This window comes from Lynx canadensis, chromosome D3 (genome assembly GCF_007474595.2).
Source record: "Lynx canadensis isolate LIC74 chromosome D3, mLynCan4.pri.v2, whole genome shotgun sequence".
NCBI lineage: Eukaryota > Metazoa > Chordata > Mammalia > Carnivora > Felidae > Lynx > Lynx canadensis.
Genome location: NC_044314.2, coordinates 24554000 through 24579731, shown reverse-complemented (window position 1 = coordinate 24579731; position 25732 = coordinate 24554000). Strand labels below are relative to the sequence as shown.

Here is a 25732-nt window from a genome sequence, read left to right as displayed (position 1 = left end):
TAACTGCCACATGGACTCCATCAGGAAGCCTGCCCATGAACTGCTGGGGACAGCTTGCCGGCAGACCCTCCAGCTGAGCCACAAACACCCCGGATACTCCATGGCATACCCTCTGTGGCCAGCTTCCTACTTGTGCTCCACTGGATGTTGAGTGTGGGCCTTTGCAGATGGCTAGCTGGCATGTACAGAAAGCTGGCCCAATTCTGTGGGATTGGGAGAAGATGCACAAATTTAGGCATTTTGGGGTGCCATACTAGGAAAAACAAACAGGAGTCTCTCAGCACCCGGCCTAGCTTTGCAGGACTGAGAGAATCCTCTCCCCAAAAGAAAGAACAAAAAGTATGGAGTAGGCACATCTGTAAAAAGGTCTGAGAAAGCCTCAGAATTCTTAGCTGGGCCAGCCTGTGAAGGTATACTTACCCTGAAGCAATCCAGTAAAGACTGGAGGAGGTAACTGTTTTCAAGATGTGAAAAGAGCCACAAGAGACTTCAAGGAACACACACACACAAAAAAAAAAAAAAAAAAAAAAAAAAAAAAAAAAAAAAAAAAAAAAAAGAAAAAATGACACCATCAAAGGAACACAATAATTTTCCAGTAAGCAATCCTAAAGACAAAAAATTGAAAATAATTGTTTTAAAGCTCGGTGAGCTACAAGACAACACAGACAATTCAACAAAATCAGGAAAACAACACATGAACAAAATGAGAGTTTCAACAGAGACAGAAATCATAAAAAAAGAACCAAACAGAAATTCTGGAGCTAAAGAACACAATGGATGAAATGAAAAATGCAAGAGAGGGCATCAACACCAGATTTGATCAAGTGGAATAAAAAATCTGAGAACTCGAAGACAGGAAATTTGAAAGTATCCAGAGTGGCTGAACAGAAAGAAAACAAGATCCATATATATGCTGCTTGCAAAACACTCACTTCAGCTTTAAGGACACATAAAGGCTGAAAGTGAAGGAATGGAAAAAGATATTCCATGCAAGCAGAAACAAAAAGAGAAGAGATGGCTATACTTCCATTAGACAAAATAAATTTTAACTCAAAAGCTGTAAAAAAAAAAAAAAAAAAAAAAAAAAAGACGGTCCTTACATATCAAAAGGATATAACAATTATAAATATATATACAGGTAACACCTGAATATATTAAACAAATATTAACAGATTCGAAGGGAGAAACTGTAGCAATGCAGCAATAGTAAAGGACTTCAATACTCCACTTTCAACAGTGCATAGATCATCCAGACAGAAAATCAATAAGGAAACATGGAACTTAAGTACACTCTAGATCAAATGGAACTCATAGACATATATAGAACAGTCTATCCAACAGCAGCAGAATACATTCTTCTCAAGAATACATGGAATACTCTCTAGGATATATCATATGCTAGGTCACAAAAAAAAAAAGACTGAAATCTTATCAAGCATCGTTTCTTACCACAATGGTATGAAACTAGAAATTAATAACAGGACGAAAGTTGGAAAACTAACAAATAATGTGGAAACTAAACAACACACTTCTGAACAACCAACCAATGAGTCAAAGAAGAAATAAAAAGGAAAATCAAAAAATATCTTGAAACAAATGAAAATGGAAATGTAACATACCAGACCTACAGGATGTAGCAAAAGCAGTTTAAAGAGGGAATTTTAGAGCAATAAACACCTATAGTAAGAAAAAAGTCTCAAGTAAACAATATAACTTTACTTCAAGGAACTAGAAAAACAACAAACTATTCCCAAAGTTACCAGAAGAAAGGAAATAACAAAGATTAGAGCAGAAACAAATAAAATGGACACTAGCAAAATGATAGAAAAAAAATCAATCAAACTAAGATTTGGTTTCTTGCAAAAATTAACAAAATCGACAAACCTGTAACTTGACTAAGAAAAAAAGAGAGAAGACTCAAATAAGTAAAATCAGAAATGAAAGAGGAGACATTACAACTGATCCTACAAAAACACAAAGGATCATGGAAGACTACTATGAACAATTCCAAACCAACAAATTAGATAGCCTGGGAAAAATGGACAAATTCCTAAACACATAAACCTATCAAGACTGAATCATGAAGGGGTGCCTGGGTGGCTCAGTTGGTTGAGCGTCCGACTTCGGCTTAGGTCATCATCTCACAGTTCATGGATTCGAGCCCCGCATCAGGCTCTGTGCTGACCGCTATGCTCAGAGCCTGGAGCCTGCTTCGGATTCTGTGTCTCCTTCTCTCTGTGTCCCTCCCCTGCTCATGCCTTCTCTCACTCTGTTTCTCAAAAATAAATAAATGTAAAAAAAAAAAAAGAAAAAAAAAGAAAAAGAAAAAAAGACTGAATCATGAAGAAATACAAAATCTGAAAAGATCAATAAGAGCTCGGGGATTGAATCACTAATCAAAAATCTCCCAGTAAATAAAATCCCAGGACTAGATGGCTTCATTGGTGAATTCTACCAAACTTTTAAAGAAGAATTAATACCAATCCTTCTCAAAAGCTTCCAAAAAATTGAAGAAGAGAGAACACTTCTAAATGTATTTTATGAGACCAGCATTACCCTACCACCGAAACCAGACATGGACACTACAAGAAAAGGAAATTACAGGCCAATATCCCTGATAAACATAGATGCAAAAATTCGCAACAAAATACTAGTAAACCAAATTTAATAGCACATTAAAAGGATCTACTAGGGTACCTGGGTAGCTCAGTTGGTTAAGCATCCAACCCTTGATTTCAGTTCAGGTTGTGACCTCACGGTTCATGGGATTAAGCCTTGCATCAGGCTCTTCTTAGGAGTCTCTCCCTCTCTCTCTACCCCTTCCCCTTCACTCTCTCTTGCTCTCTCTCCGTCTCAAAATAAATAAATTAACTTAAAAAAAAAAGGATCATACACCATGATCAAGTGGGATTTATCCCTAGAATGTAAGGATGGTTCAATATATACAAATCAATAAATGTGATGCACCACATTAACAAAATGAAGGATAAAAATTATAAGATAATCACAATAGCTGCAGAAAAAGCAACTGAAAAATTCAACATACTTTCATGATAAAAACTCTCAACAAACTAGGTACAGAAAGAATGTAGCTCACCACAATAAAGGCCATATATGAGAAGCTCCCTGCTCACTTCATACTCAATGGTAGAAAGTTGAAGGCTCTTCCTCTGAAATCAGGAATGAGATAAGGGGGCCCACTCTTGCCACTTTTATTCAACTTAGTACTGGAGGTTCTAGCTAGAGCAATTAGGCAAGAAAAATAAATAAAAGGCATCCAAAATGGAAAAGAACTAAAACTGTCTGCACATGACATGATCTTATATATAGAAAACACTAAAGACTCAACCAAAAAACTGTTAGAACTAATCAATAAGTTCAGTAATATCGCAGGATATGAAAACATACAGAAATTAGTTGCAATTTCTATACACTAAAAATGAACTATCTGAAAGAGAAGTTAAGAAAACAACCCACTTGAAAAAAGCATCAAAAACAACACAATATTTAGGAAAATATTTTACCAAGGAGGTTAAAGATTAATACACTGAAAACTGTAAGACATTGATAAAAAAAAAAAAAAAAGAAGACAGAAATAGGTGGAAAGATATCATTTGTCCTTGGATTGTAAGAATCAATATTGTTTTTTTTAATTTTTTTTAATGTTTTATTTAGTTTTGACAGAAAGAGACAGCATGAGCAGGGGAGGGGCAGAGAGAGAGGGAGACACAGAATCTGAAGCAGGCTCCAGGCTCTGAGCTGTCAGCACAGAGCCCGACACGGGGCTCGAACTCACAGACTGCGAGATCATGACCAGAGCTGAAGTCGGACGCTCAACTGACTGAGTCACCCAGGCGTCCTGTAAGAATCAATATCGGTAAAACATCCATGCTATGCAGTGATCTACAGAGTTAATGCAATCCCCGCCAAAATTCCAATGAAATTTTTCACAGAAATAGAAAAAATAATCCAAAATTTCAGATGGAACCACAAAAGAAGCAAATCAATCTTGATAAACGGTCCCTGTGCCATTGGCTATCAAGATAGCCAAAGCAACATTGATAAAAAAGAACAAAGCTGGAAGTATTACACACTATTGAATAGTCTCTTCATAAATAGTCTTGGGAAAACTGGATATCCTTATGAAAAAGAATAAAATTGGACTACTATATATACCATTCATAAAAATGAACTCAAAATGGATTAAAGACTTAAACATAAATCTGTTAACTGTAAAACACATAGGCAAAAATGTAGGGAAAAATCACCTTGACATTGGTCTTGGCATGATTTTTTGGATATGACACCTAAAGGAATGGTAACAAAAGCAAAAATAAACAAGTGGGACCACATTAAACTAAAAAGCTTCTGCACAGAAAACAACCAACAAAATGAAAAGGCAATCATGGGATACTTTCAAACTATGTATCTGTTAAAGGATTAATATCCAAAATATATAAGGATGGGGCACCTGGGTGGCTCAGTCAGTTAAGCATCTTACTCTTTTGATTTCGGCTCAGGTCCATGATCTCAAAGTTAGTGATTTAGAGCCCCACATCAGGCTCCACACTGACAGTGTGGTGCCTGCTTGTGATTCTCTCTCTCTCTCCCTCGCTCTCTGCCCCTTCCCTGCTTGCACTCAGTCTCTGTCTCCCAAAATAAATAACCTTAAAAAAATAATAAAAATAAAAATAAAATAAAATAAAAATATATAAGGAACTCAAACAGCTCAGTAGCCCCCCAAAAACCCGATTAAAAAATGAGCCAAGAACCTGAATAGACATTTTTCCAGAGAAGACATACAAATGATGACCAAGAAGTACATGAAAAGGTACCTGACATTACTAATTACCAGGGAAATGCAAATCAACACCACAATGAGATATCACCTCACACCTGTTAGGATAGCTATTATCAAAAAGACAAGCGATGACAAATGTTGGCAAGGGTGTAGAGAAAAGGAAACCTTTGTATTGGTGAGAATATAAATTTGTACAGCTATTATGAAAAACAGTATAGAGATTCCTAACCTACAAAAACTAAAAATAGAACTACCATATGATCCAGCAATCCCACTTCTGGGCATATATCCAAAGGAAATAAAATCAGTATCTCGATATCTGCACTCTCGTGTTCATTGCAGCATTATTCACAATAGTCAAGATATGGAAACATCCTAAGTGTCTAGTGATATGTGAATGGATAAATAAAATGTGTGACATATATGCCATATATATAGATATACATACACACACATATCTATGTATATACACATAGATATATGAAATGGAATATTATTCAACATAGAAAAGGAAATCCTACCACTTGAGACAACATAGATGAACCTGGATGACACTATTCAGTGGGTTAAGCCAGAGAAAGAGCAATATTGTATTCTCAATTAAAAAAAAAAAAATAGTTGAATGCATACAGAGTAGAAATGTGTGGTGGTTCCCAGGGAGTGGAGGTGGGAAAAATGAGGAAATGTTGATCAAAGGACACAAGCTTCCAGTTATAAGATGAATACATAAGTTCTGAAGATCTAATGTACAGTATTATGACTATAGACAATAACACTATATTAAATACTTATAATTTACTAACTCAGTAGGTCCTAAGCATTCTCGCTACAAAACAACAGTAAACCCTCAGTGCCTGCACCATCCAATGATGTGTATAATTACCAAGACTTAGAGGCACAACTACTGTGTATACCATCTTAAGGCCATACTTTGCTATAAATTAGCATTCCTAAATCAGTTTTTCATACACCAACTTCAGATTCTGTGTGTGTTTTTCTGTATCATTACCTGAATTGCTGGTCTAGTTTTTCAGTCACAAAATCCTGTCTCTCTTTTTCTTTCTTCTCTTTCAATAATCTGGTTTTATCTCTCATTCTATCTTTTTTCTCCTCAATTGTTTCTTCTTGCAACCGCATTTCAGTAAAATACCCATTTTCTTCTGAGGCTAAAAGTTCACGTAGCCTGAAAGAAAATTACAAAAAAATTAAAACTGTCATGCCACAGGGACCATTTTACCAACTGATTATTTGATTCCCAAAGCACATATTTTGTCATAAATTTTGCAAGGAAAAGATCATTGTAGTTTTCTATAAAATAATACTAGTCACCATTTAACGCAATAAACAGACTGACATTTGCCATATTTTATTTGATCACATACAAATTAGATACATAATGTACATCTTCAGCAAAAGAATATAAACAGATTTTAATTAAAGTAACAATATTAAACAACACATTATTTTGCTTTCTATCAAATGTGGGTTATCACAAATGAAAATACAAACAAGCAGTAGCTATTGATTTGGTAGAGATATGAATATCTCAGCCATGATCCTTACTTTAAAAATTCACTTGATTTTTGGTCAATCTCATGTTAAGGTTTTGGGATTGTTTTATAGTCTGAAGCACCATTTTTTTGAACCTTACTTATTTCGTCTTTCTTCAGTGTTGATGATAAAACCTTGCATGGCATCCTTGATTCTTGCTTTCACAAGACTGTCCACAAATTTGTGATCATTGTGCTGGTCCCAGTCAACTTTCAAGCGATCCCGCTCCTTTGACTTAATGGAAGCCAAGATAGCATGATGTTTCTGATGGCTGCGTTGGATTCTTTGCAGAATTTGCTCAGCCCCTTGAACTTTAGGAGGCTTAGCTCTCTGAAAATAAATAATAATCACTCACAATCGATCAAAAATCAATTGCATATTTTCAATTAATCATGATCTCCACCAATACTAAATAAAATTGGGTATATCAAAGTAATGCAACTGGCTACAACCACAAAGAGCTCAAGTGCCTAAGGTTTAACTTGATTCTTTGAAGCCTATACTTACAATGTCATCAAATCAGTCTCAAATATTTCTTAAGAGCCTTTTGAGTAAAAGTTCATGGAATTATGAAGTTAAAACTTTGAGCAGGACTCTAGAGATTATTTAGTCAAACTCAGAAACATTAAGTGCTGTAATAGTCTTTAAATACTCAGGGTGAACCTAAATAGAATAAGAATTAGAGATCTTTTAGTTCGTAACCTTCATCTTGCCCCCCACTGTCCTGCATTGTTTTCCATGGGTAGACAACATAGTTACCATCAAAATACTTTCAACTAGAAGAGGCTACTCTCTCTAATGAGTTGTGACAATAAAAAGAAACAAAAACAAAACACCCTCCACTAAGAAGAAAGGAAGGTAAGGAAGGAGGGAAGGGGAAAAGAGAAGAGAAAAAAGGGGGAAAAAACTGATGGCAAAGCTTTATTCTTGTTTCTATTGTGCCCAATGTAAGGGCAGTGCTCCTGACATTTTGGAATAACTTAAATTTCTATATTCTTTTTACACAAACTTCCACTAAAGAGTTGGAAATACATACATCATTTTGAATACATATTGATACATTTTATAAAATCACATGGACTATCTTTCTCATTTCTATATTCCTAGCTTTGAGCACAATGCCTTACCACCACTGGTTCTCAGTGTGAAAGGTGAAGGAAAGAAGAGAGAAAGGAAAGCTTTCTGGGTGGGCTTGATGCAATTTCTGCTCCTCCTGGTGCCATCATGAAATCCACTGTATTGAGCTTTGTATTTTCAGCCATATTTAGCAAGTCAACCTTCGATGAATAGTGAGACTCTGGGATACTGATTTGCAAGTATCAAAATTCTTACTCATAAGGCAGAAAGTCAATTTGCTAATTTACACTTAGAACATCACTGTTGGGATTACCAGAATACTAGTGTTAGGTCTTGGTAAAGGAGTCTCCTGAGCAAAGAAAATCAGCACTTGCAGATAACTTGATGAAAGGTTCAGGGTTCAAGGTACACATACAGGTACCTAAATTCAGTTGAACAAGATAAGACAGGTCTGAGATGGGTTGGAGACAGATGATGTTGGAGGTTACATCATGGTAGATAGCTAATCCATATCAGAACTATTTACAGCCTAGAGCCACTACTGTTCTCTAATATATATGACACTTTATGAATACAGATTCAGTGATAATAAAGTAGAGCAGAGTCAAGACTACACCTTGGGCAGGATATACACAGGAACTCAGGCTCCCAGTAGACTTATGGGCTGAGAACCTAGCACCAAAGTCACCAAGAATCAATTATCTTGAGTTGTCAGAGCAGGAGCCTGGCTCTGAAGTACGTGTTGACTGAAAAGGAGAATGGATGTGAAGCGTGGTGGGAAACACCCTTAGCAGTAGCCAGGGATCGGTAAACCTTTCAAGGTTTGGGGTAGCCTGTATAGGACTCGGTAGTCAGGAAGGGCCTAGTGTCTGGATGAGTAAGATATGACCTGGAGTTCTCTAACAAGGTGATACCAATCCATGCACAGTCTCAGCATTACTCAATATCCATACTGCTTAACAGAAATATAATGTAAAACAAATCTATAGTTCAACATTTTCTAGTAGCTGCATTTTAGAAAGTAAAAAGAAACGGGAAGTTAATTTTAATAATGTATTTTATTTAACCAATAAATTCAAAATATTGTCATTTCAACATGTGACTGCAGGCACATTTCAAGTGCTTAAAAGCCATTGTGGCTAGTGGCTACCATATTGGACACTGCAACTCTAAACCATGCTAAAGGCAGAAGAACATAGGGTTTAATAACTACCTTGTTGTTGGGATGAGCACTAGGTGTTGTATCGAAGCCAATTTGACAATAAATTATATTTTAAAAAACTACTTTGTGTTTCCAAGGTCACTGAAGTCTTTTGTTACTGTAACATGTTCAATTACAGTTTCTAACAATAGAGTTTATAGTTTATATGTCTTAAAAAACAATGTTTTACAGCCTAAATTTGATTCTGGCCTCTACCCATTATAACTATGAATTTGAACAAGGTACTTAATCTGAGTCTCAGTTTTCTCACCTGTCAAAATGAGCAAAATAAATGCGCTCCTAAGAAACTATTTTGAGAATTAAGTAATTGGGTCCCTCAGCAGCACTCACCAAATAACTGCTCCTTTACTTCTCCATTACTTCAGATGTTATATCATTTATGGCTTTCTCCTGGAGGAATTGTTTAGCATCAAGTCTCATCTCTGGCGGCTTTAATTCTTCCCCCACCGAAACTCTGCAATCTCTAACATCCACGCTTCTTATCACACTCTGACATCTGAGATGCACAACTCTGATTTCTCCCTTTTCCTCTTTATTCTTCTATAAGCTCAAAGTATTCAATAGGTCTGCTTCTCTGGTTTGGTGGTAATATTTTTTTTTCCTGTTCCTTATTGGTTCCCATCACAAGTGATGGCACACGAACAATAGCCCAGCCCCTGATCTCTGTGTTGGGATACAGAACCCAGAATAGATCAGTTTCTGTCCTTCATGAAATATGTAATTATCCCTTTGAAACTTACAGTCTGTAGAAGCCTCCAATCTATTGATTTCCAGACCCAGGACCTACAGTCCTTGGACCTAGAGAAGAGGGAGCAGGTCTATAAGTGGACTGAGAAACGCTATGTGCACTGTGGTGCATAGTAAAACTGCATCCTTCATTATTCCTGATATTTCTTCCATTAAGTACCATCACAGATAATATAGCACATGATTATCTATCGTGTTAGCCTTTAATGGTTTTATGAATGAACAAATTGTTTCTGTAATTAGAAAATAAGCAAGAGGAAGGCAGGGATCAGACTTTTAATGAAGAATAAACCTCCTAGGGTCATTGTATTTACCCCTGTATCTCTCACAGTGCTGTGGACACAGCAGGGGTTCAAGAATATACCTCTGTAATTGCTGAATTACACATGAAGGCTTTCTAGCCTGTAGAGACTAGTTTGTAGGAACAAAGGAATCCAGGTGCATAGACCAAGTGTCTGGGGTTCTGAGCAAGACCCATCAAATTCTGCAGCACACAACATTCGCCTAGCCTCCTACCACCACCCGAGCCTTAGAGGCAACCAACCGTCCTATTTCCAGGCCTGCAGGGACACTTCTGTTACAGTGGAGTTGGTACAGGAAGGGCACTATAACCCCTCACAATCCCTCACAGCCCAAACCCCCTTTCTTATACAATTTCCTCAGGGAATGCAGGACCAGCCCAAGAGCATACAGCTGAATCACCACCAGCCCAGACCCGATTTCCTGTCCTGCCCCAGCCCAGCACCCTTTCCGTGACAGACACGCCACATCACAAGGGGACAGACCTCCCTTGGGTGTCTTGGAGACTGAAAACTCTCAGTATCCCAAGTGGTGATTCTACAAATACAGAATCTAAATATAACTGGTGCGAGGGCGGGAGGGGGTGGGTTGAGGGACAGAGTACAGGAGCTAGGTGAATGACCTATCTTTCCTTCTTTCAAAATTCAACCCCCACTACATCAGGCACCTGCTCCCCTTATGAGAGCCGCGGCTGGGGCCAGGATGGGCTTGGCTGGGCTTGGAGTGCAGGGAAATGCAGAAAGCGGTAGGGTCCCGCACACACATCCCGTGCTTACCACGATCACCACCTTGGGAGTGGGGCCCTTAACCTCCCGCTGTATGATGCCAAATCGCTGGCTGTACATTTTCGAGTCCCTCGGGATGGGGGCGGCCTCCGCCGCGGGTTTCCCGACTGTGGAGACCAGCCGGACCAGCTTCCGCAATGCAGAGGTCTGGTTGCCATGGTGCGCCCTGCAGGGTGAGGGGCAGGTGGGAGGGGCCGAAGTCGGTCCCGTCACCATGGTGACCATAGACGCCGGAGCTCGCAACTTCCTCCCGGAGCCGAGGAGCTGAGTCTGCGCGGTCCTCACCCCGCCCTTGGCCAGGCCTCCGGCGACCTCGCTCCCTTCCTCTAGGGTTCATCAGAATAACAGAAATAAGCCTCCTTAACCCGAAGTGAAGGCGAAGATCTAATTACATTCCAAATGACTTTGCTATTTATATCCTGTAATCAGCCTAAAAGCATGAGAAAAGTTAGTGGATATTTTATGGGAAGGTTAAATTTTGCGGCCATTTTTAAGTGAATCTTGATGATGGTAGTAATCATCACAGGACAACAACCTTCTATTTGTGTAGTTCTTTACGGTAATTTGCAAGGTACTTTCACACATAAAACCTTTGGGCCTCACAAATACTTTAGAGGGTTGATGGGAACAGCAGGTATTCTCATTTGCCAGCTAAGACAATTAAGGCCTAGACGGCCTATCTTGTCAGCCCACCCAAATCAATAACGATAAACCTGTTATTAATAAAATCTTCCTACTGCACTGGTCAGAAACCAGAGCTGACTCGGGGTACCTTAGGATGGGGGGAGGGGGCAGATCAGATGGGCTAGGAGGGCATGGCATGACATGGCTGGGCAAAATAAAGGCCAACAGTCTGAGTTAAGGATCCCAGTAAAACAGGGTCAGGGCAGGAGTAAGAAGTGCAGGCAATGAGGCCTGAGAATCTGTATCCCAGGAAGGGGAACAGGCAACACAGATCAGGGAACCTAGAAGGGGCCCTCAGCACAGGTGGAGACCACAGCTGTACTTCTGGTCAAAAGCAACGTGGTGGTAACTAAAAGCAGATTAAGAATGACACTTTGGTACTCTCCTTCTAAAGTGGGACGAGCACAAAACACTAGAGCACAGAATAAAATCAGAACCTAGTCACTGACATCTAACAACCAAAGTACAACTACTGTGTATACCGTCGCAAGGCTGCAATTTACTGTAAATTAGCATTCCTTAATCATTTGTAATCCACCCACTTCGGATTTTGTATGCGGTACGTTTCTAGATTTGGATTCCATTTCCTGAATTGCTGGTTCAGCTTTTCAGCCACAAAATAATGTCTCTTTTTTTTCTCTTTTTAATAATCTCTTTTAATAATTGTCATTTTGTCTTTTTTTCTCCTATAATGCTTCTTCTTTCAATTGCAGTTCGGTAAAATACTCATTTTCATTTACTGCTAAGAGTTTACGTAGCCTGAAACAAACAAAAAAGAAAGAAATTAGAGGTCGTCTCGTTCCCTGGACAGAGTCCTGAGGGTCAGTTCCTTGATCTTCAAGTCCCACGGGCGACTGGCCCGCCGGTTGATCTGGGTGGAACCACCCCTCACACTACACCTTTGGGGAAAAAGGGAGGCAATGAAAAGGCCCTCAGTCAGGCACGGGGGTTGGGAACAGCAGCGGAGTTACGAGAGAGCCCGTTGGGCACCCCCAGAGGTCGTACAGCCCGAAGGATCCCGTCGAAATGAGGTCGGCGACAGGGGAAGGCGACCCTTGGCGACACTTTGCTGCCCTCGAACGTCCCAGCGTCGGTCAGAACTCGTCGTGCCGCACCCTCACCCTGGGCGCTCCCCGTAACTTAACTCCAGTTCGGTTTTGCCGGTTTTACCACTACGTGAAGAAGGAGAGTCGGCTTTTCTCCGGGTCCCGCCAAGGATTGGCTTCTGAGCCGGGCAAAGGCCACGCCCCAGGGCCGCCGAGGCCAGGGGTGGGGGGCAGCGCGTCTCCCGAGCCCTGGTGGGATGACCGCGGCCCCGGCGCCCCCTGGCGGGCCTCTTCGGAGGGTGGAGGGGCGGGGCCAGGACTAGAGCCCAGCTAGGGGAGCCTCAGCTTTCAGCCAAGCTGCCCCAAGGCCTAGAAAGCGACTGGTCCTAGGACAGAACCTGACCTAGATCTTGCCACCCACCATCCCGCTTTCTCAGAGTTAACAGTTACCACCATCAAGACACTCCCCAAATAAACACTAAATGTATGAAAACAGTAAACAGGACAATAGAAATCATTTTAAAATAATTTTAAAATAGAACAGCTCAGAGATAGAAACTATTTATATTATTTCCAATTCCTATTGTGCCCCAACAAGGTTCACGCAAGGGCTGTCCTCCCGACAGTTTTCCTGAATTCTAGATTTTCACCATTAAATTCCATGATAAAGTTGGATATCCATTCACCATTTGTAATACATATTGATGTATTTAATAAAATTGCATGGACTATATCTTTTTCATTCCTGTATCCCAGTATCAAGTACAGTGCCTACCATGGGCCAGGTTCTCAATACTTGAATGAATGATACAAAAATAGCCGAGACCAGCAAGTTTTTTTCTGGGTGGGCTTGACAGAATTTCTGTACTTGCTGGGGTCACCATGAAATCCATGGTCTTCAGCTTTGCATTTTCAACAACGTAGCTTTATCAAGTTATCCTCAGGTGAGCAGTGAGACCCTTGGGAGCTGATTCATGGCAGGGTGGCTTTGTAATGTGTCACCTTGACTAGGCTACGTTTCCCAGAACTCCCTTCCCCGTATGCTTCCGGTTAGGATGGGCCACAAGAGACATTTTGCCTGGTAACTGGAGGGCAGAAGTCAAGCAGCAGCATACTGTTTTTACACTCGGAAGGTTGGTGCGGGGCACCAGGCACTGTTGCAGTTCACACATGTTGTCACTTATCTGCTGGCTCACCTCGTTGGTGTGGGGCAGCAGTCAGGCCTGCAGCCAGGCCTGCAGCTGCTCCACTTTCCCTGGGATCTTCCTTCAGCGTCTCTAATTCCTGGGTCAGATGAGTATTTAACTCTGTGATGAAGGGCACCAGCTTCTTCTGTAGGACACCCACATTATCGAAGTTGGAGGTGGTGAGAGACTGACATGGGTTCTAGGCCATCTTCGCCGGTTCCAGCTCGTGCTCGTGCTCGTGCTCCTGCGCGCCAAAGCGTCCTCCGTCTCCCACACTTTACATCCATCTTCCCTTCCCGATTGCCTGCCCTGCAGACTTCAAGCTCCAGCATTAGATGTAAAGACAACAGCCTTACAGAGACTGTTTAACCAGCTCCCACTACTACATAAGGTCAAATCCCTAGAAGTCCCTTAAAATATACACATATACACATATACCTACATATGCATATGTATATATAATTAGTGGTGCTGCTTTTCCAATGGTACTGTGATACACACTGTAGCCAGACTCTTAGAAGAGTCTGAATGCCCATCAAATAAATTTCATTTAGGACATTACAGAATACTAGGGTTGGGTGGCTGGGTCCTGGGGAGGGCAAAACAGTATCAGTAAATTATCCAGTCTTGACTCTGGCTCAAGTAGGTAAGGCAAAGGAACAGAGGAGGGTGGCAGAAAGGGTTAAGGGTAGGGAAATATCTACTCTACATGTGAAATACCTAAAGCTGCGGGGCTGGGACTAGAAAAAGACAGGGGAAGACAGACAGCTACAAAATTTAAGGAGGCATGCACTCAGTCACAGCCCTGTGAAGCTGGCTACATAACAAACTGCAGGCCTGAACTTTCCGGCACTTTATGAAGAACTGGGAAGTGAGACAGGGATGAGTCAAGACTGGCCTTTATGCAGGACTTGGAAGCAGGAATTCATACTCCTAATAGAGAGGGGCCAAGAGCAGAAACCAAGCACAAAAGTCATCAATAGGCAAGGGAGGTAAGTTGTCAGCAAAGATGAGCCAGGCTGGCAGCTTTACTTCTGAAGACTGCTTTGGCAGAGGAGAATGAGGGTAACAAGCAAAACGAAGTGTCCACTGGGGAAGGATGTCCTTTAGTGTTTGAGAAATATTTACGACACCCAAGGCCTGGGAAGAACCCAGTCTCTTGGATGCAAGGGTGTTGTGACAAGGTGACCCCATCCATACAACCTTGGCACTCCCTAAACCACGCTAGAGGCCGCAGTGTAAAGGATTTGTTCTGTTTAGAGTAGTCCACCTTGTTTTCAAGGTCACTGGAAACTTCTGTTACTATAACATTACACATTATCGAATATAGTTATTATGGCTTACCGTTTGGTGGCTTAAACAACAAGGTTTTTACAACCTGGATTTGATTCTATGCTTATTGATACTAGCTGTTTGACACTGGACAAGTTATGTAATTGCTTTGAGTCTGTTTTCCCGTATGTAAAAATGGGCAAAAATCATTGTCTTCCTAAAAAGACTTGAGAATTAAATAGATCAGTAGGAGGAACTAACCAAATAGCAGTTCCTTTCCTCATTTATTCACATTACATTTTCAAATGCTGTCTTTCTGTGGAAATGAAAATGTTCAGAAACACTACCAGGTCTCATCCAGAAGCCATTGAAAAATTATTATGAAGATGGCTTGTATAGGCTGTTTTGTGGTGGCTTTTACATCCCCTCTCCACCCCAGATCCCCCACCCATAATATCCACACTTCTCATCAGTCAAGCTCCTGAGATTCGCACCAGTTGGAGCAGATACAACTTTCTATTCTTTCTCTTCCTTTCCTGCTTACTTCCTCTATAATCTCAAAGTACTGAACAGGCCTGATTCTCAGGTTTGGTGGTGGGTTTTTCCAGTTCCTATTGAATCCTACATAAGTCCCTCAGCCTATGGTCCAGCTCTGAGTAGATCAGTGTTGTCTCTCATAAAGCCAGTCTGTAAATTATCACCTTGAATCCTACAGTCTGCAGAAGCCTCCAGTCTACTGCTTTCTAGCTCCAGGTTTTTTAAGGTCCTTGGACCTAGAGAAGAGGGAGCAGGACTATATGTTGAATGAGGTTCGCTCATTGTAAAATGGAGCATCACAAAACCATTTCCTAGTATTCTGTGCCTGGAATCCATTTCCCCATAATTATCCCTTATCTCTTATCTCTCTGCTAAAATATTCCAATGCCAACAACTAAACATTACCTTCTCCACTAACATATAATGATTTCACACACAAGGAAACTATTTCCTTAGATGATAGCTCCCTGAAGACAGGAATCCATGTCTCCTGAAGGATAAGCCTTCCAGGGTCATTGCATTCATCATGTTATCTCTCACACTGCAGTATACCCAGCAGGTACTCAGTCTGTACCTGCAAACTAACCAAGGCAGATGCAGGAGTTTCCAGCCGGCAGAAACTAGCTTGTAGGAACAAAGGAATCCAGGTGCCTAGGCCAACAGTTTATGTCGCCTGTATCTGGGACCACGCACACAGCCTGCGAACATTCTGCAGGAGGTAGTATTCCCCTGTCCTCCTCCCACCAGCCCTGTCCTTAGGGACAACTATCTTTCATCCTATTGCCAGGCCTGCAGGGACAGTTCTGTGAAGCAGCTGAAACTCTTAATAACCTCAACAGGCTCAGGAAAGGTTCAAGAAACACAGCCCAACTCTCTCCACAGAGGACGCTCCAGGAGGTGGACTAGCCTAAGATTGCACAGTTGCACATCTCAGGGCCCAGATCTGCCCACCCACCACTATGCAGCCCACCTGTCATCTCTTGGAGACTCCAGACACCCACAAAACCCCAAATGATGATTCACTGGATAAAAATTTATATATTAAATCTGACTCCTTCTGGATTTTCTTAGAAAGATATGGACCAGGCTTTTTATCTTTTTCTTTCAAATCTCATCACAGGGCATCAAATCCTTAACCTCCACTAACCCCTCTCTCTCTACTCCCCAGCCCCCACCCCATACACCCAAGGAAAGCCCTAATCTGAACCTCAGGGGAAATCTCTAGGGTCCTACACATAACCCCTCACTGACCGGGATCAGCACAGTGACAGAAGCCTCTACCTCCCACTGCCTCATGCCAAATTGCTGGCTCTATTTTTAACACTCAGGGCCCATATCTGACCAGCACCAACCCCATACCACCCCTCACTGTGCGGGGCACACCTTGGCAACCAGACTGCTGTGTCCCGGAGGCGGGTTCCACCCAGGCTGAAAATCTCCGTGATCTGGGGAAGAATTAACATCATGGGTCATCATGGCCAATGGGGCTAAAGCAGGTTCAGGGCAGGGTGAAATGTCCCCCAGCACTGACCACGGGTGTGCCAGCCCCTCCTGCCTCCTCCTCTGGGGCCGAGTCGGAGGCGGAGTCATCCTTGCTCTCTTCCTCCTTGTCCTCCTCAGGGTCCAGTGGCTCTTGCTTCACAGGTGGCAAGTCTGGGTCCACTGCCTGGGAGAGGTGGGAAACAGGCAGCAGTCAGAAGGACAGGGTTGGCCTAAGAAAAGAGTCTCCTTATCAGCCAACCTGTCAGTATACTGACAAATCCCGCTTCTGTCACACTTCAGCCTGGAAAATCCATCTCTCTGCCTACAAACCTTTCCCATTCCTCAGAGTTCCATTTTTGTTAGCTGGGCAGCAAAGCAGGCAAAGTTAGTTGCCTGGGGAAGGTGGGGCATCTGTCAGACAGGTGGGATAATTTTGTGGTGAGGCTGCAATCAGCATATCTGTTGCTCTGCTCAAAGAACCACCATCATGGCTCACCATCACTCTGCTCACAGACCACCCATCACTGACCCCCACCTTGCTGGGGCAGCCAGGCAGCAATACAGGAGAAGTCAGGATGGCTGTGCCCGGTGTCCAGTCTTCCTGGGCATCCGCCTTCTCTTGCTTCACCTGGGGTAAGGCCACAACCCAACTCAGGCCAGGGCACTGGGCCTCCTGTGTGAAGGAGGATTGCAGCAGTCTTGGTCCCAGCTTCCTGGCACAAGGCTGGGTAGTTCTGGGAAGGGCAAGCTAAGATGGGATCCTCACCTGCAACAGGGCTTCTGTGGAAGCTGCAGCAGGGCCAGGCACCTGCACGGGACTGCTTGCACCTTCCCGTAAGAACACAAGATCAGTGCCAGGTGGAGGCAGCACAAAGCCACTGCCTGTTTCTTGTTTCATTTGAGTCTGGGCATGGCCTGGTCGGGTTGTGGGTGTGGTCAAGGAGGTCTTCAGTATCTGACCCAGACGGGGCCTTCGAGTAGAGCCAGGCCTCTTTCGACGAGAGTAAGGTGGGGGCGGCCCTGCCCCATCCTCAGATCCTGCCCAGACACTAGGCAGCAGCCGCTTCTGAAGAAAGATAGGGTGTTATGGCCACCTGATGCAATGATTGACCACCCTGCCCTGATCAACATGCCTGCTAATCCCCATTAGTCACGGCACAGAACATGCTTTCACATGAAGCCCTCATCACTGAGCTTGCTAGTCTCCTGTTAATGCCACTGCCACTCAGATTCGTTCATCCCAGCACAATGTTTGCTAATCTTTGCCTGAACCCACCGCTCCATCTACTCCTCTGAAGATGCAGAATCTGGCCTGCCCACCATTCCCAGGCACGGCGGGGAAGGGGGGGTGGCCCTAGGTCAACGTAGCCCACCCACCTCACTCTTCTGCATCACCCACCATAGCAAACTGCAGGCATTGGCGCCAACGACACTTCTGGCGCTTTTGGTTGCTGCCCCCAAATTTAGGCTTGTCACAGCAGAAGTCGCAGCGACCACAGTCCATCCGCCGTAGGCAGGCTGCACAGGCCCCACACTTGCGGTTCTGCCGGCGATTGGTGTAAGGCTGCTGGGGGACAGGCAAAAGGGGAGGTGCTGTTATTGGCACTGTTCGAGTGTTCTTGTTGCCCCTTCACTAGCTCCATCAGAGGGAACTGGCTGTGCACTGGTCTCAGTCACACCTCAGCATCTGTTAGTTCCAACACCAGGCACTATCACTGCACCGGACAGTGCCCAAGAGCATTAGGACTGTGGCTGTTCCAACGCAGTATCCATCACTTCATCTGCTAGACCAGTGGTTACCAAGACAACGTCTTTGACCCCCACCTCCAGTGGCATTTTGCTGACCCTCCATAGCTGCCGATGCTGTGCCTGCTGTATCTGCTCAGCCTATGTGAACTCCATTCCCTATGCTGGCTTTTCCTATTAGCCCCACCAGAGTGTTGATTCATCTGACATTAGGTACTATCACTGCACCTGTCGATCCCATGTTAGTCCCTCCCCCATTGTCTGCTTATCCCATACTAGTACCCATTACTGTGTCTTGCTGTTCCCCTATTAGGCCCATTGCAGCAGTTGCTTCTTTGGGATTAACCAAGTGCCCTGGGAGGGTCTAGGCTTGTCCAGGTAGGGTGGGGCCACTCACTAGCTCGTCCTCGTCTACACAGTAATAGATGAACTCGGCAGGTGGCGAGGGGACCAGGGCTCTGGGGTGCTGCAGAGGCAAATGGGTGGGGTCAGGGCAGGTACTGGGTAAGGTTATAGTTGTGCCTTCCCCCTGCCCACCAGGGCCTCACCAGCTCTGGGGACTCTGGAGGCTGTGACAGGGGAACTGGAGGCAATGGCTGGGTTCGGGGGGGGCGCCGCCGGGCAGCCATCTTGGAGTCGCAGCCTCCTCTACGGCGGCTACGTTTACCCTGGGAGAAAGCCAGAAGAGAAGTTTAGGCTTGGTGGAACCAGGCAGACACAGGACCCCTACCTCCACCCCCACCCCCACCCCCAAAAGGAGTACAGAAAGCATGCGTGGGACAGGCAGACAGAAGGTGGGGTGCAGCACTCACAGCAGGGGGAGCCACAGCTAGGGGAGGGCGTCGTTGACATCGCTGATGGTGGCGACGGAGACGGTGGGCAAGGTGCTGGCAGACAGGGGCAGGTAGGTGAGGCCAGGGAGGTGAGCATGAGGTGGGGGAGAAAAGAAGACATGAGGTGGGCAAGGCTGGGAGGAAGCAGCAGCAGCAGTAGCAACTTTAATAGCAGAATGAGCTCTGCCCCAGCCCTGGCCCCAACAGCACTGGCCCCTCTACTCACCCGTAGGCAGCGCCGTTGGACACACCTCCACTGGCGCCTGAGACCAGGGCGGGGAGGGCGAAGGCAGACTCGGCAACGGCCACAGTCCTCTCGGGTCTGACAGCCCCGGCACACTCCACACCCTCGGCTCTGTCAGGGAGGCCAGAGGTATGATGTATGGGGCCAGGGCTCTGAGAGCCAGAGGACAGGGTGAGCCTTGGGCCCACCCTACCTGCCCAACTCACCCTTTCCACAATCCGGAGGCACCGTCTCCGCTCACACTTGCAGAACAGCCCCGAGGCCACATCATGGGGCAGCTGCAGAAGGCAGGTGGAGCAGGCCCCGCAGTCCTCGGTTACCCGGCAGGCCTCACACTCCCCGCAGCCCACACGCTGCCAGGAATGGGTGGGGCGAGGTCACAGGCCCAGACAGAGTAGCTCCAGGTATGCTGCCCCTTACGTGTATGTTTTTAGCCCCCACTGCCATGTCTAGCAGTCCACCATATGCCTCATCACTGTATCTGAAAACTACTAACAAGCTGTCACCAGAGACCATCCCCAAAGTCTCCAAGTGCCCGGTTAACCTCATCGCTGTGTCTACTGACACCCCATTAACACATTACTGTCCACTGACCATAGCTAGCTCCCTACAAAATGATTCTGACACCCTATGGATCCATCATCATTCCTTCCGACCTTCTTACCAGCCCCCATCACATCCTGCTCCCACCGCACACTTGTGAGGAGGAGGCAGGTCGTGCTTACCTTAAACATCCTCTGTTCCCGGTTGAAAGCAATTCTCTGCGCTGAGGAAAGGGAGGCGGAAGAAGAGAAGTGGACAAGGAGCATCAGATATCTAACCTCATCCACCATTCAACCTGAAAGCTGACAGTGGTGTCCCAGCTTGACATCAGATCTGCTCCACCTCGACCTCCCAGGGCTCTGGGGCCACTCACCTCGGCAGTCCTTGCATAATGTCTTGAGCCGCTGCCTTCGGGTACCATCTCCTGAGAAGCTGATTCCACAGTTCTCACAGCACCTGGGATAGGAAACATGGGTGTGGGAGGCTGAGTACGTCTCCAACCACAACCCTCACCCTCTTGGCTCACTTTAAGCCAACACTCACCCAGGTGCAGGGAGTGAAGCTGGGGCTGTGTCAGCATTAGCCTTGGTCTCATCTCCTGGGGCCTCCTTCCTGACCTCACCCTTTTGAGGTCCAACCTGACGTTTTCGAGTTTTGGCTGGCCGTGAAGGCTTCTTCCGCTTCCTGCTAGGGACAGCTAAGGGCTGGGCCTGCAAATGAGAGGGAAAGCAGGAAGAGATCTGTGGGTGGGTGTTAGGTGGCTCAGTCACCCCTGCCTGGGTACCCCACACTGTGTAGTACCTTGGGGGCTGGATAGCACAGAATGCCTTGTTTGAAGTCGAAGAGGGTGAGGTCACACGCAGGGCCCAGGTATCGGGTCAGCTCAACTTTGCTTCGGATCCTGTCTCCTGTGGGGCTGGGAATGGGCCAGGATGGATTGGTACCCCGGTGGAGCCATGGCCACTCCACCCACACAACCCTCCCACTGGGCTCGTGAACAGACCTGCAGGGCTGGCAGGGGATAAAGGGCTGGCAGCCTGGGATTGGCCTGTGAGCACTACCAGGTCTTACCCCAACTAAGCTTGCATAGCAGAAATACAAAATGTGTATCAATACCAGCATATATACAAACACAAATGAAAAATATAAACATAAATAAATACATGTTTACTTATAACATACACTACTAATTGTAGTCCGTTCATGTAAATAAATATAAACACAGACAGAAATACAAACTTGTCAAATGATGTATAAATGCATTAAAGTTAACGTACTAAATACGTATAAAGGAAAAACACAGGAGAAACAAGCGTCTGAAAACATACACGTGAATAAATGAACATATAAATATATATATATAAAGACACGCGTAAACAAACAAATGGAACTACATATAAAACAAAGGAGGAGCAACTAATATTCTCGGAGAGAATACCCCACAGGTCTCTAGCATTTCTGCATGTCTTGCAAGAGAGGCACTGATAGTCCTTTGTTATGAACTATCTTTTCAAGGATGTTTGTACAGCAAACAGCCTTGGAAGATAAGAGATAAGTTCTCCTTCCAGAGCAAAGGGAAGGCATCCTTACTGTCCTAACATTATAAAAGATTGGATTCCTTAAGCTCAGGGTTCCTTTCCTACAACCCAATGCATGGGCAAATGTTAGTCAGTTCTCTTCAGGTTACCCTATGGGAACTGGCATTTGGGGAACTGGCACAAAAATAATGACATTCTGGATACTGCTGTTACTGTGAATAATGAACTATCTTCCATCTCTGACCCAGGAGTCTCCTATATCCTACCAGCATCCACAAAATTGTAACATACTCGTTATCTTGCCCTAATTAAGATAAAACCTGTTGCTTTACGGTTTTTGACAAAAGTATTTAAAACTTAAAATTTTGACAGTTTCACACAAATTATGAATATGCGGATAAACATATAATTAAGTATAAACAAACATAATTATATTCATGATTTTGCTATATTCCTCCACAAAAACAACTACTTAGACAAAAAAAAAAAGTTCAGAAAGAGTGAAAAAAATTCAATAATCACCTTAGATCCTTAAATGTGAATTGCATATAAACATATACATTTTGTGCATTTATACTCGATTCCCATTATTCCTGGTACGACTTACAGAGTCACACTGAACAGTGAATTAGTGAATCTAGAACCTCTGTTCTTGTGGAACTATAGGTTAAGGTAATGTGAGCCTCAGGGGACATTTCTGTCAACTAATCGATATGTAACCTTGTTTTATTGTTTTCCTATTTAAAGACACTCTACTTAATACATTCCTACGAATGACTGACAGCATGGCCTTTGAATGATTTAAAGTCAGGAGCTTTGGAGACCATTTATGTCACACAGCTACCTTTACCACGGTCCTTGTAAAACAAGCCAGTCTCCTCAGTAAAACCTATTCTGCATGACACTTTTCACACGTAACACTTACCAGGTATTTTTAAAATTCCTCTGCAAACTCTTGATCTGCAGGACCTGCCTTGTATGCAAATTTAACGTCTTTCACGATGTACACCTTTTGAAACGTGTGAGCCAGTCAGTACTAGCTGAGACAGGTTTAACATATTCCTAATCAGGGGTAACACAACCATCAATGTCCTTGGCTTCCAGTCTCTCACACTGTCCACTACATTTTATTTTACTAAGTATTTCCTTATGCATCTTCAAATTTGGCTATTTTTCCACCTTTCCCTTAACTTCATCACATACTATACATGTTACTTCAGCATTTTCCAGAGCAGACTCGTGTACAAATCAGAACATTTCCTTTTCTTTTTCTAAATGTACCACATTTTTGATTCATTAACATTGAACTCACACCTAACAACACTGCAACTCACAAATAAAATTTATTTAACGTGTTATTCTCTTCTTACAGCATATCATAGACTTCTTGCACTTAAAACACTAGACAGCACTTCAGCGCTATACTTGGGGGGGCATTGTAAATACGAAAATCACCAATAAAAAGTGCAAAAATGTGAAAAACACAGCACTTAGCAGATCACGAAAAAGACACTTGTTTACAGTATATGAACTAAAATAAGAAGGCCTCATTCAACCTCAGCTGGGAATGAGTGTATCAGGGAACTTAAATTTTTTGCTGTTCTGTGCATATCTATGAATGACCATGAAAGTATAGTGAGTACCGACTTTGAGAGTACAAATTTCAGTGAGTAGACTAATTTGGAAATATGGAATCTGCAAATAATAAGAATCGACTATATTTGCGTAATTTCAACCCATCCACAAATTTAACCACACCCCCTGATTTTAGCCCTATCCGTGACTCTGTCCACAACCCACCCAGTACCTCTGGTAATAGGTGTCTGAGCGTCCACAGGTGGCACCTGACTTTCGAAAGACTTCACGGCGCTTCCAGCCGGGGCCCAAGGCTGGGCAGTCCAGCCAGTCCTCAGCCATGGGGGCCACAGGAAGGAGCAGCGGCCTGCAACACGGAGGGGGCAGTGGGAAAACTGAGGCTCTAGGGGAGGACATGTTGTGCCCTAACCACACAAACCGCCGGTACTTAGTAATGCTTTTCCAAGACCTGGGACCTACCACAGGCAACTGGCCAATACAAGAAAGAGAAAAATCCCCTTTCCCACCTCATTCTTCCCTGTCCTGGGCCCAGGAGCTTGTCATTCCTACCCCTTCTTGACCTGGCAGCCCTGTCTCCAACTTTCAAGTCCCCATCCTCAACCCAAAGATCCTCATGCCTCCCTCAATGTCCCGATCCCCAATTCTTCCCCATCCTCAGCCTGAGAACTCATCACTTCTCCCCACTGCCAACCTAGGACCCTGTCATTCCCCCCAGGAGACATTCTCTATCTTTGACCCACTGGCCCCTATTCCTCCCCTCTGTCACCCTGAAACCTCCATACCCCCCATCGTCAGCCTGAGAGGGCCCATTCCTCCCATCGTCAGCCCAAGAGGCCCCCATTCTGCTCCTCCCCAGACCAAGGTCCCAGCACTTTGCCTCAGTATTCTGACCTCCCGTTCGCTCCCTTCCTTGACCCAGGAGTCCCCAGTTTCCCTTTCAGTCAAAAGCCCTCCCATTCCTTCCCTTTCTGACGTCCTCTTACCTGCTACCTCCACTGTTACTGCCTCAATTTCCTGTGTCCTCTGCCAGACAGCCCGCAGCTTCTCCACACCTTTACCCTGAACACCCCCTCATTCCTTCTGCTCCTCAGCCCGAAAGCCTCCTCATCTTCCCTGTCAGTGTTCTGAGCCACAAGTCCTCCCCAATCTCAGTCCCGAGACCTCTTTGTTCCTCTCATGTTCAGCTAAAAAGTTTCTCATCCCATCCCTTCCCTTCCGTGTCTCCTTCTATTCCGCTCATCACCTGAAGAGACCCTGATTTCTCCCCTCAGCATGCTGAACCAACCCCCTTTCGTCCCCGTTCTTGTCCCAAGATCATGCCCATCCCTAGCTCAGCATTCTAAACCCCTTACTTCACGTTCTCCAGAGGAAGCCCCCGTCGCTCCCTTTCAGCATCCCAACGCCTCCATCTCTTCCCGTCATCAACCTGAGAACCCCTCATTTCTCCCTCTCGGCGTTCTGAACCCCCGTTTCTCTCTCCTTAACCTGAGAGGCCCCGAGATCTCTCCTCAGCGTTTAGATCCCTCCCCATTCCTCTCCGTCCTCGTCCAGGCTCCCGACACGTCCACCTGTCAGCGTTCTGAGCCCCATTCCTCCCCGTCCTCCGCCAAAACCTCTCTATTCCTCCCTTCAATATTCCGACGCCGCCATTCCTCCCACTCGTCGGCCTGAGGGCCCTTCATTCCTCTCCGTCAGCGTTCTGAGCCTCAATTCTTCCCCATCCTACGCCTGAGCGCTCTCCATTTCCACCCTCACGACTGTCTCACCAGCTCGGCACCGGGCCGGTAGCTTCCGCCGCTCTAGGTCCGCGGACCCATGGCGAGGGTCCCGCCTGTGACTCCCGCCTTGCCCTGCTCTTCTTCCTCCTCCGCAGACGCTTCCTCTGAAGCGATAGCTGTCGCTGCCGCGGCCGTTCGTTGCTCCCGGAACCGGAAACCCGCTGCCCACCTCTAAGGCTCCGCTCCCGGCAAGACGCCTGCGCGCTAATGCCCCGCCAGCGTTGGCCCTTAGTGGGGAGGACTCCGCGCCTGCGTGCTCAGTCCCACAGCGGCGCGCGCCTCCCGTCCCGGCACTACTGCGCTTGCGCTCTAACATCCAACTACGGCTCGCACCCCCACCGGAGACCTGCAACACTTGAGCTCCTCACCTCGCCAACCGACGCTTTCGCCCCACTCCGCCCACCTGGTTTGCGCCTGCGCTCTCTTAAGGGGGCGAGGAAGGTTGGGGCCCTATGATGTTTCCCTGGCGGTCTCCACCAGGGGTAACCTAGCGGAAGGGGCGGAGAAGCCTGAGGTTGTGCCGTAGCCCTCCTCTCCCACCTTTCGCTTACGTCGCGCCTGTGCTCTCCGGTTCCCCGGACATCTGCCCCAGGACTATTGTGTCCCGCTCTCTCCGGCCCGCCGAACGGTTACAGGAGCGCGCGGGGACTGGTACTGCCGCACGCTGAGCCCAGCTCCTTCCGCGGGAACTGGAGAAGGGGGCGTGCCTCGCCGCAGGTAAACAGAAGGTCCGTGCAACCGAGAAGGGCGGGTCCGTCCTGGA

General features: G+C 45.2%; 2 protein-coding genes across 25 annotated transcripts in view; both read right to left on the bottom strand.

Annotated features, from left to right (window-relative positions):
* Positions 1-11799, bottom strand: part of CFAP53 (cilia and flagella associated protein 53) — a 37224-nt gene extending 25425 nt beyond the window's left edge. The window contains exons 1-4 of the mRNA XM_032595427.1: positions 11710-11799; positions 10475-10809; positions 6453-6682; positions 5811-5984 (exon numbers count right to left, since the gene is read on the bottom strand). Coding sequence (XP_032451318.1) covers positions 5811-5984; positions 6453-6682; positions 10475-10708 — 638 coding nt within the window. The 5' untranslated portion in view covers positions 10709-10809; positions 11710-11799. The remainder of the gene's footprint in view (positions 1-5810; positions 5985-6452; positions 6683-10474; positions 10810-11709) is intronic.
* MBD1 (methyl-CpG binding domain protein 1) lies at positions 10948-25601 on the bottom strand. Of its 24 annotated transcripts, none has more exons than XR_004344307.1 (18): positions 24958-25110; positions 23403-23537; positions 20859-20973; positions 20601-20767; positions 20431-20513; positions 20240-20280; positions 19721-19867; positions 19497-19625; positions 19250-19324; positions 18986-19105; positions 18835-18903; positions 18091-18255; positions 17458-17757; positions 17227-17319; positions 16741-16875; positions 16593-16654; positions 13410-13716; positions 10948-11926 (listed from the first exon to the last, which is right to left on the bottom strand). XR_004344307.1 is itself a non-coding variant. In XM_030292377.1 (18 exons), the coding sequence occupies exons 1-17, from the start codon at positions 25550-25552 to the stop codon at positions 15406-15408; spliced, it is 1986 nt and encodes a 661-aa protein (XP_030148237.1). In that variant the 5' UTR covers positions 25553-25599; the 3' UTR covers positions 13622-13709; positions 15374-15405. The 24 variants fall into 24 exon arrangements, 22 of the variants coding, with proteins under 22 accessions (XP_030148229.1, XP_030148232.1, XP_030148231.1 ...); XM_030292377.1 differs by lacking the exons at positions 10948-11926; positions 24958-25110 and adding exons at positions 15374-15445; positions 25521-25599 and having other exon boundaries at positions 13622-13709; positions 17227-17364; positions 18091-18258; positions 20601-20797; XM_030292376.1 differs by lacking the exons at positions 10948-11926; positions 24958-25110 and adding exons at positions 15374-15445; positions 25521-25599 and having other exon boundaries at positions 13637-13716; positions 17227-17364; positions 18091-18258; positions 20601-20797.
* Between the last annotated feature and the right edge of the window lie 131 nt (positions 25602-25732).